Source organism: Oncorhynchus tshawytscha, linkage group LG03 (assembly GCF_018296145.1).
Source record: "Oncorhynchus tshawytscha isolate Ot180627B linkage group LG03, Otsh_v2.0, whole genome shotgun sequence".
NCBI classification, from domain to species: domain Eukaryota; kingdom Metazoa; phylum Chordata; class Actinopteri; order Salmoniformes; family Salmonidae; genus Oncorhynchus; species Oncorhynchus tshawytscha.
Window position 1 is genome coordinate 19,919,328 of NC_056431.1, and position 11,319 is coordinate 19,930,646.

The 11,319-nt window shown below is 41.5% G+C and overlaps 1 protein-coding gene across 7 annotated transcripts in view; it reads right to left on the reverse strand.

Annotated features, from left to right (window-relative positions):
• The window catches only part of LOC112229665 (ras/Rap GTPase-activating protein SynGAP-like), a 112,956-nt gene extending 103,191 nt beyond the window's left edge, over positions 1 to 9,765 (reverse strand). For 5 of the 7 annotated variants that reach the window (XM_042311653.1, XM_042311645.1, XM_042311634.1 and 2 more), the window contains exon 1: positions 9,318 to 9,765. In XM_042311653.1, the coding sequence (XP_042167587.1) occupies positions 9,318 to 9,339 (22 nt within the window). In that variant the 5' untranslated portion in view covers positions 9,340 to 9,765. The remainder of the gene's footprint in view (positions 1 to 9,317) is intronic. The other 2 variants (XM_042311662.1, XM_042311650.1) reach the window with 2 other exon arrangements.
• Between the last annotated feature and the right edge of the window lie 1,554 nt (positions 9,766 to 11,319).

The following is an 11,319-nucleotide window of genomic DNA, read 5'->3' on the forward strand; positions in this document are numbered from 1 at the left end:
AAGTGTGCCATTCAAAGGTTGAATGGGCAAGACACCAGATTTAAGTGCCTTTGAAAGGGGTATGGTATTAGATGCATGGTGCACCGGTTTTCCTGTGTGTATCAAGAATGGCCAACCACCCAAAGGACACCCAGTCAACTCTGTAGGAAGCATTGGAGTCAACATGGTCCAGCCCTGTGGAACGCTTTCGACACATTGTATAGTCCATGCCCTGACGAATTAAGACTTTTCTGAGGGCAAAGGGGGTGCAACTCAATATTAGGAAAGTGTTCCTAATGTTTGTACACTCAGTGTATATAATTCAATATCTTTTCTCCATGCTTTCTATCTGGTTTGGGTCATTTAAGTTGACACTGAAACTGTTTTTCTATCCAATAACTTACCACTTAGATGGACCACCTAAGAATTTTCTATACAAAAAACTTCTGTAATTTGCTCCAATGACTGTAATTTCCTCTATAATAAAGGGATAGTTCGAGATTTTTGCAATGAAGCCTTTTATATACTTCCCTAGAGTCGGCTGAACAGGACTCAGTCATTGCACTTTTTTTCATGCTGGACGCAGAAACATAAAAATGGTATGCACAATGGTATTCTGCTGCAGCTAGTGGAAATTCCCCCATTTTTTTTTTTCACATAAAAAAATTCCCAAAATGATTTCCCCCAAATAATATATTTTAAAAAATTGCGGACCCCCTGCAGCACCTCTGTGGACCCTAGTTTGAAACCCCCTGAATTAAGAAACAGCACAGAGCTCACCTCAGGATTTTCTACAGTGCCCACGCTAACACATTAACACGAATGGACATATGCCTCCCATGGCAAAAAAACGTCCCAATCTCAGCAGGATCTACTAGCAGCAGGCTACAAGAACAAAGCAGCCCCTACTGCCAGATGCTATTTACTAATATAATTACTTTGAATTAGGTTTTAAATGAGAAGTGTAAGGGATGAGATAGTAAGACAAACCCTAACTGAGTCCCAGACACTCTTAGACTTGACTGTGCATCTTACCACATGTTATCTCATCCCTTTTTGTACTAAAACAAATACAGTACAATTGTACTTGGGCATCCAAGACCACTCTATGTGTGTGAATTGCCTGCTTCAGGTAAAAACACTGCAATAGCTTCATTCATTATGTAAGTCAGCTTTTCTTATTTTTGTGTGTTCTCCTCATCTTTCTCCGCATGTTCAAATGTTCCTACATTCAGAGAGCTACATCACCCCAATTACCTTACACAACCCCTTCCGCTGACTGAACCAATCAGATCACTCAATTGACACAAATAGTTATACAACTTCCGGTGTCATCATGGTATCAGTGGTCATGTCGTGACACATTTTCTGTCTGGGTGACAGTAGCTGTACAGAAGCTACTGATCTGAAAGGACAAGAAAAGGGACTTGAGCAGACAAGATTAACTTCTGTACAAGATTAACTGACCAATCAAATGCATGCCAAATACAGAACTTTTTGCTCCATTTTGCTTCAAGAACAAACCTTTTTTTCCATTCAAAAAACTTTAGTGAAACTGATCTCAATCTCAAGTTATCCAAGTCACTAAAGTTTTTTGAATGAAAAAAAAGGTATATTCCCCCAAAAACATAATTCAGGTATGTATCTGGTCACCATGACTGCGACTTCAAACAGGTAAATTAGCTATTTGTTGTCGTTGTTAAAGTCCCTTATGCCCAAGGTTTACATGTAACTTTATCTTGCACAAATATACAGTTGTGTGTGCTTTCTCTCTTTTTTGAAATTGAGTAGTTAGTAGTTACTATCTTGTCTCATCGCTACATTGCTCGGGAAAGATGAAGGTCGAAAGCCATGCGTCCTCCGAAACACAACCCAACCAAGTCGCACTGCTTCTTAACACAGCGTGCATCCAACCCGGAAACCAGCCGCACCAATATGTTGGAGGAAACACCGTGCACCTGGCGACCTTGGTTGGTGCGCACTGCGCCCGGCCTGTCACAGGAGTCGCTGGTGTGTGATGAGACAAGGATATCCCTACCGGCCAAGCCCTCCCTAACCTGGATGACGCTAGGCCGATCCTCCCAGTCGCGGCCAGCTGCGACAGGGCCTGGGCGCAAACCCAGGGTCTCTGGTGGCACAGCTGGCGCTGCGATGCAGTGCCCTAGAACCCCTGCGCCACCTGGGAGGCCCACTTTCTCTCTTTTTTACTCTCTCATGTGAAAAAGGTCAACTAGAACCAAATAAACCAAACTGTTGCAAACTGTTGCAGAGCACTGATACTCTACCTCTGCATTCAGCACCACTGAAGTGGACAGCGACTGAATCGGAATTCTAAAGTTCAGCCCCACATGTCAGTGGAAAGTGACTGTGTATAGTCTATGTCAGTGTGGAATGATGGTAAGGCCATTATACTTTAACCTAGAAAGGAAACTATACTGAACAAAACATGAAACAATCAATTCCCTAATCCATGGAATCCACATGACTAGGAACAGAGACATGCATCTCTTGTCACAGACACCTTAAAGAAAAGGAAGTGGAGTGGATAAGAAAACCAGTCCGTATCTGGTGTGACCACCATTTGCCTCATGCAGCCGTTTGCCTCATGCAGACGTACTGCCAAATTCTCAAAAATTACGTTGGAGGTGGCTTATGTTAGAGAAATGAACATCAAATTCTCTGGCAGCAGCTCTGGTGGACATTCCTGCAGTCAGCATACCAATTGCAGGCTCGCTCAAAACTTGAGATATCTGTGGCATTGTGTTGGGTGACAAAACAGCACATTTTAGAGTGGCCTTTTATTGTCCCCAGCACAAGGCGCACCTGTGTAATGATCATGCTGTTTAATCAGCTTATTGATATGCCACACCTGTCAGGTGGATGGATTATCTTGGCAAAAGAGAAATGCTCACTAACAGGGATGTAAACTAATTTGTGCACACAATTAGCTTTTGTGCATATGGAAAATGTATGGGATATTTTATTTCAGCTCATGAAACTTGGGACAAGCACTTTACATGCTGCGTTTATATTTTGGTTCAGTCCATATAACCCTGTGTGGCATGTTCTTCATCTCAAACCAGGGGTTATCCAGTTTTGACATCCCGCTTGCTTGGTCAACACAATCTCAGTCAACTTTTCACCCCTAGCTAATATGAACACTCACCACTCGCTAGGTCAAACAAACTGAGACACTTTGAAGCCAGTTCTGTGTTTAAAGTGAATGTGAATTCCAGTGTAGTATCTTCATAGAGGAGAGGAGATTTCAAACATGGCATTGAAGCGAGAAGCTACAATTAAAAGTGTTTCATAGGTGTCTCACACCTTCCTCTCCCAGCAGTCCATTTCTACCAGTTAGACTCTGCCTCTGATCAAAGAGATCAGGATGTTCTGCCATTATCTCCACTCTCATACAGAACAACTCAACTCCACATTGAAATGCCAAACAGAGCAACAACTGCAAGATAGGCTCTCTGAAAACCACTAGGACAGGAGCTTTCCTCCTGAAAAGAAAACTTACGTAAAAAAACCACTAGAAATTGGATTGCATTTCCAGTCTCTCTCAACAATCCACTCCAGTTTAGATGAATCATTATTTGAAATAACAAAAGGGCATATCACATAAACATTGCATGAATGCCAGAATTTTCTTTGGGAGCAAATACAGTTGAAATGCACTCATAGTTTGTGTGGTGAAAATTCAAATGTGGTGGAGATGAGGTGCTAAATATAGCGCCAGGCATGCAGAGTTAGCCTTCTAACCTTCATGAGGTCTTCAGAGTAGAAGTTAATCACTGAAATAAAAACACACTGACTCTCTCTCTCTCTCTCACACACACACACACACACACAAACAAACACACATACACACACATGTGTAAGATCTTAATTTGAACCAGTTTGCTACAGCAGGAAAGATAATCCTGCAGCGACAGGAAATGTGTATTATTATGTGGGTTCATACATCTTCCCTAAGGGAAAATGAACTCTGAAATTACAAACTTCAGAAGTATTTTTAAACCTCAAATACACTACAAGTGCTCCTGCAACAGGGTGATCAAATTAATATCCTACATCTGTATACAAGCACGCTCACAAACACACATGCACACACACACACACACACAAAGGCATGCACGGCACACAAACGGCACACACACACATTCTTGTGAGCCTTGTAAAAAAAATGTTTTTTTCTGAAGTAGAGACACTACCCTAAATGTGTAATAGTGGAACACTTTAAAATGGTAATAGACTACTCTGAAATGTCAGGGTCCAATGGCCCTGTTTTTGAATATCAGCATATCAGTGTATTTGATTACAGCTAATTAAAATGCACCATTCTTCTCTGCAGTATCTGTGCATCTGAAGTGAATGAGAGGTACACCCCATGAAAAATCCGGTCCTCTTCTCTCACCACCTTCAGTAAAAGTGCACACCGACACTGCATATATCAGCCATCTATTAGCATCACAAGAGAGAGGGGGACAAATTAGCCCGTCGCTAGCATGATATTGAAAGTTTGAGACCACATTTGATTTAGCCGTCTGCCTTTATAACACTGTAATAAGATGGCTGTACAGTCCTGTCGGGACATTATGACATCATGACTGGCTCCTGTAGCTCTCCTAAACCTTACGCCATATCAGAAAGCAAACTAGCATTCAAATGTCCATTTCTATAGTACATCAATGAGCAATGTGAGGTTATCTGCTACTGTCATGGCCTGATTTGACCACCACGTCTTTCTTACAATGAGGGATAATACGTATGCAGTCTATACATTATGATATCCTACATCGTGTTAACCCCTTGACTTACAAGAAAGTGTGAACTGTACACATAACACTGAAAATAGACTTAAAATGTCTGTGACTGAACATCTCTACATTATCTACCCAACAGTGCAATATCTCCTAGTTCTCATGGTAACTCTGGGTCCCAGGTACAAGGCTTCAGTGAGCACTATCTTTGTGAGCCCAACTCTCCAATTTGTAATCCTGCTTGAGGCACCACAGTAGTGATTTAATAATCTGTTCTTTTAGGGGGCACTTATCACAGGCTGTACTATCAGCATCTCAATTGACATGGTGTGGAATTCAGACTCTCCCGAAAGCTATCACAGGGCATTTATTTTAGATACTTTGACGGAAAAGGGTCAGAGAGGATTGTTTGAAAAAGCCCTATACTGTGCAAATAATTTAATTGCACATAAATAATATGAATGTACAGTATGTGTATAAATCAAAAACATAAAAGTCACATTTCATCTAACAGAGGTAGGATCTTAATTTGAGCCAGTTTGCTACAGCAGGAAAATAATCCTGCAGCAACCGGTTTTGGGGTTGATGCATTTTTCGTGAGGGAAATTTTCTATGTGGAAATTACAAAAGCCTTTTTAAACCTCAAATACACTACAAGCTTTACATTTCCTGCATTGGGAAAGGGAAAGGTGGATACCTAGTCAGCTGTACAACTGAATGCCTTCAACTGAAATGTGGGCAGGAGAATTCTCCTGCAACAGGGTGATCAAATTAAGATCCTACCTGTACATTATAACCTAACATCACACCTTTAACAACTAAATGTTATTTTTTAGTGATACATATGCAAGTGAAACCTGCTGTTTAAGGCATAATCAGCTTTTTTAATGCCATTCAATCATGCCTACAAACATCCAATAACTGCTCCATTTTGACTCCATGACTAATATTATTTGTTCTATTACTAATATAGTGACATATGTACAGTAAGCTGTCGAATATCTCCAGGTCTGAATGCACAACTTGTCTGTGCATCATGAGAATCTGTTGGATCAAATGACATAATGTCTGGAAAGCCTGTGAGCCAACCATCCGCAGGGACATCATTATCCCGGATTGGCAGCCCTCCGATTGGCTTAGGAGAGGAGATAGCTCATCCTGACCTTTTGCCATGAGTGAATCCTGACAGAATCAATCAAAAGACAAGCATCCTTTAAACACAAACCCATTGAGTCATTGGGCTCCAGGCTTTGCGGAGGAATTGAATAAGTGGGCCCCCCCTCCCATGGTGTGGTCTGCACTAAGCAACCATTTCTCCCAGCTACTCATTTCTGATGGGATCCTTATGTAGATTTCCTCAGAATCAGTAGTAAGGCTCTTAGTGGATGGGGTCTATCTGGGCCTTTTCACCACCAGGTTCAGTCAGTACTGCTGGGGAACAGAGCGATAGTGAGGGAGTGGAGCCGTGGACAGAGGCTTAGCGGCATGCCTGAACTCACTGTACTAGAACTGTTCAAGGGGGAGAGAGTTCCCCTGACATGGCCCTATATCCATAGACTACAGATGTAGGATCTTAATTTGAGCCAGGAATTGTGAATTATTATGTGTATTCTAATTAATGAGCTCAGCCAGTACGCCAGCAAACTACAGCAGCAAAAACATTCCGTTTGTCTGATTTACATTTTTGGACTACTGCTATTAGCATTATTACAATATCATTTTAAGGTCTTTCCACCATAACAAACATGCCCTTCCCCCCAGACAACATGGCTTATGGGGGGCAGCCCTCAAAATAACATTTTTGCTGACACTACCCAGAGGACACTTTATCATGTCACACTCAGAAACCATCAAGGACATTGGAGCACGGTGGTACTTTGTAATAAACCATGTACATTTTATACTGTGCATTGGTAGAATGACACATGCTGCAGTGGACACTTTCACTTAAGTATGGTTATCTAACACAAGGCATGATACTTTATGACCTGGAACATGTTTCAATCTGGACCCTATCTCGCTGTGCCGTATAAGCGTCATGGTTCATGGTGCAATATGAATACTTTTTATGGTAGAGGCAAGACGTTGGTTGACCTAGGGCAAAACCAAAGACCTTAAAGCATCAGCCAGTAAATGTTAATATGCATAAATAATCTTGCCATCAAACTGCTCTATGCCACCTCCTGTGCTTATTCATACAGTACGTTCGCTGCACTGTGCCATGAATATGCTAAACAGTATGCAGATACAAGCAAATGAGGGGCAGTTTAACTTTGATTGACTTTATGTCTGTGGGATGAAATTATAAATACGATATTTCCTTGAGGATACCGACCAACATTGTCTTTGCTTTCATGTATACGCTAGATGTTAGCATCACTGAAAAAGGCTGAGGCATAGTAACGCTTGACGTTCTTGAATGTTGACTTTTCACGTCTTGAGGGAAGTTGGCGTTTTTTTAAATTCCCAACTTCACGAAACTTGGACAGCAGGCACTTTAACTCACAAAAATCCCAGAATCCCTACAATGAATTCACATCAGACAAGATGGTATCTAATGAGTTGCATCATTTACTAATTTGAGCATTAATTCAATATAACACTTCCGCCGCAAACAGGAAATGAATGAGCTTTTCCCCTGACAGATCATCGAACACGGTAGATCTCGAGCATACAGTACAGTAATAGCCTAACAGATGATGGTTCCTGGCACAGCTCGATTGGCGGAGGGTGTAAGACAGCCCCTTATGTCACATGAGAGGAGTGCTGCAGTCAGCGCTTTGGTGGTGCACTGTCTCTTTAAATTGAATGCCCATGCTTAACAGGAGCTGCTGTATCAAACTACTGTAAAATTGACATGACTGGGTTGGCTCAGTGGCTGGCTGGTGCTCCATGCTGTCCATCTGCAGAGAGAGAGAGAGACCTACCTACAGTATCTTATCTTCACATTAAATGTCCATGTGATACTCACATAGAACTAATGACTTTTGAACATTTAAACATTGGTTTAAACATTGGTGTAAAATACAAAATACAGGAGAGCCAAGGCAGCACTCTGTGTATTATTTCTATGACATTTTCAGTCTAACAACTTTAAAACCGATGCCTTTCGGCATGGTGTTCGTCAGGGAGAGGTAAAACAAGTGTTTTAATAGGGAACTAATGTTCAGTCAGCCATAAGTTACAAATATGTGGCTGATTTCATTTTGATAACATTACCTTGAGATTCAACCACAGACTCCTCTACCCAGAAAACCTGTTACATCTAAAAGGTTCATGGTGCCATCTATTGTAGTGGAAAGAGTATAGCCTGTACATTCCTATTGACACGGGTTTTGAAGGTATAATACTACTGTGCACACATTTTTCTGGCAGTGATCTCTCAAGAGTGGGCTCGCGTACAGTAGCGTAACATCTCACCAATATTATGCAACCAACTTCTATTGCTGTGCTCACACAAGAGGCCGTTGGGCTATATCCGCTTGTGATGTGTTAGAAGATGACCAAAAGCATCATACTACAGAGTTTGAACTGGCCATTCTCTTTGAATGACTGATAACTTTAAGACATTCATGTATTGGATGCTGAACATGATTTTGGTTTGAGCTTTGTCAATGCACCACCAGCACAGCAGTACAGCAGTGTGCTTACTGTACCCGGTATTACAAGACATCACACCTCAGCAGCTTCAAGTCTCTCCACCCCCCCACCTCCCCTCCCCTCTCTCTCTCTCTCTCTCTCTCTCTTCTCTCTCTCTCTCCCTTTACCTCTTTCTCTCACTCTCTCTCTTTCCCTCTCTCTCTTTTTCCCCTCTCTTTCTCTGTCACACACATTCTCCTCACACATGATTTGCAGTTGCTGTAGAGAGATACTTTGGTAATAGGGACTGGACTCTTGTGTACCATACAACCCTTGGATCTCTCAAAGTCCCATCAAACTTTCAAGTGGCCATAACATTTCACACATACAGTCAAACAAAGCATTTGAAGGCTGCATGATTGAAGTAGCTCACGTTGCACTCTGTTTCACACAGCATTAGTCATGGTTGCGGTGTCACAATACCAAGGGAACTGATTTGAACATACACTTTCAGGGACCATTTTCCTCCACTACAAACTCATTAAATATTGAGTTTCAAAAACAAGCAAATAAGTACCCCTTCAGGCTCCTTACTGCACACATTGAATAGTTATGACTCAATACTAGAGGGGCAAAGTTACAGTGTCATGGAGATACAGTAGGCTACCTGTGACTGTGATCTAAGGATGTTGCACACAGGGAAAAGGACTTGCAAGACTGTGATACCAGCAGGCATGCACACCTCAGCACATTGCAACACTATGGACTATCCTACTCAGCATACACCGGCACAGTGACATATTGACTGGCACACAGTGATAAAACCAGGTAGGTAGCTACCTCGAAGACACTACCTCTTGCTGTACCTGCCTGTGTTTCCACTATGCCGCGTTAACGCACCCCTTTTCTAAATTCTGTATTGTATGATGGAGAGAGAGAGAGAGAGAGGCGTGAGGGGGAGGGAGAGGCAATAGTGGAATATATCAGTTCTCTTACCTTGAAAGGGAACATAGGACATGTTCCAACGGCATTGAACGTGGTCTTCGAGTCTTGACAGTCTCTCGGCATGCAACAAAAATACCACACACCAGTCAGAAAATAAGGAATACGCTATTCACAATTGGAGTCGATGGTAGCCAATATTCCACCGCTGTTCAAAAATATAATTTATAATCCACGATCGCCGAAAGCCATTGAAAATGTATCCCCGTGCATAAAAATATATGCACAAATATATCGCACGCACCGTTATTGAGGTGTGTGGGGAAAACACGAGAGAGAGAGAGAGAGAGAGAGAGAGAGAGAAAGGGGGCGGATGAGTGAGTGCGCGCGTGTATGCGCTTTCCATTATATCTATAGCCTATCTATGCATTGTATATTCCATGTTTGCGCCTTGAAGTTCAAGAAGCAATGATGGCTAAATCGCCTTATTGAATACGGCCCCTTCTACGACTATCAAACGCGCACGCAGAGTCACACACAAACACGCTACACAGTTCGGTGCTGCTGCCAATAACGCGGTAGACTACATAGTTCGCTATAGGTGGTAGACTATAAGCTAGGCTATTAGGAAGTCTGAAACTTAGTTTAGGCTGTAGGCCTATATCTGGTGACATGCTCAATGGGAATAGTCTCAAGGGGGTAAACTAAATGAATGGTCGTCGAGAATGACTTCCACAAACTCGTCTCAAATGTCAAAACGAACCACATTTTTTTATTTGCCTGTAGGCTCTAAATTTAGAACAAAATTGTTTCATCTTTATTCTTGCACTTTTATGTTCCATTACAAATATTATGGGCAAAATTATTGATAAGGCTATTGGTCATTTTTAGCGACACATCTGAAGTTGCTGGTGTCCTAAATGAACAAAGCTAAAAGTAGTTATACATATATGGAGCATACCTACACATTATCAGGCTCAGTAATGGCATCACGTGTGCATTTGGAAGCTGATGATTTCCTCTTGGATCCAATAGTGGTCCATAGAGCCAACATGGCGTCCTGCTCGGTTCAGTTGCTTCACCTGCCTGCATAGTACGGTATCAAACTTGGATTATGGCTACCACCTGGCGGTTGGCTCTTGCAGCTGCAGTTGGAAACTGAACGGGAATGCACTTTAATCTTTCCTTTACACCTCCTCCTAGTGGGAAACGAAAGTAAATACATGCATTATACAGAATTACATCCAAAGCTTTCATGATGAATATACATTTCGGCCTAACCGACCTATGTAAAGGTTAATAGTGATCTGCTAATTAGAATGACACCATCTATACAGGATAACATACAGTTACATACTGCAGTAGGCATCATCATAGCCCTCTAAGATTCACAAGGCTATCTGAAATGTCACTGCAATGAATCAACTGCTCTTGACATGCCATGGCAAAGAGATTCTTGGCAACAGAGCCATAAGGACTAGCCAGTCTGTTTGCCTGGCAGAAGGGCTATTGATTCATCACGTAATGCCTGCATGTGAATGGGGTGTGTAGTCTATTGCTATACCAATAGAATACAATGGAATAGAATGGAACATAACTTTGTCTCTGAAGTGCAATTCATTCATTCATATGTTATTATTGGCTGGCCTACTGTAAATACAAATAGGCCTATACATATTGTAAGTTAAAAAAATAAATGGGCAGAAAACACTCAAAGCACATTGGTAAGATGTGAAGGGCAACTTTTAATTTTTTAAATTTTACATTGGCTGTGTCAGCCTAGGTTATACATGTATAAACGTAATTTGACCAAAAGTCAAAAAATACATCAAACCAAACTTGGACTTGACTACAAATAATAAAAAAAGAGAAGACTTAGCTTCTTGTTCCTCAACTCAAAATCAGATTTAGCCCAGTCCTTTGAAGTCATTTTGTATAGTTCCATCTATAACCTACAGTAACAAACACTTGACGGGTCTATAGACATACTTTACCATAGAAAACATACAGATACATTCATTACCATCGAATTGATGGTTCCACAGACCTCTTCCTA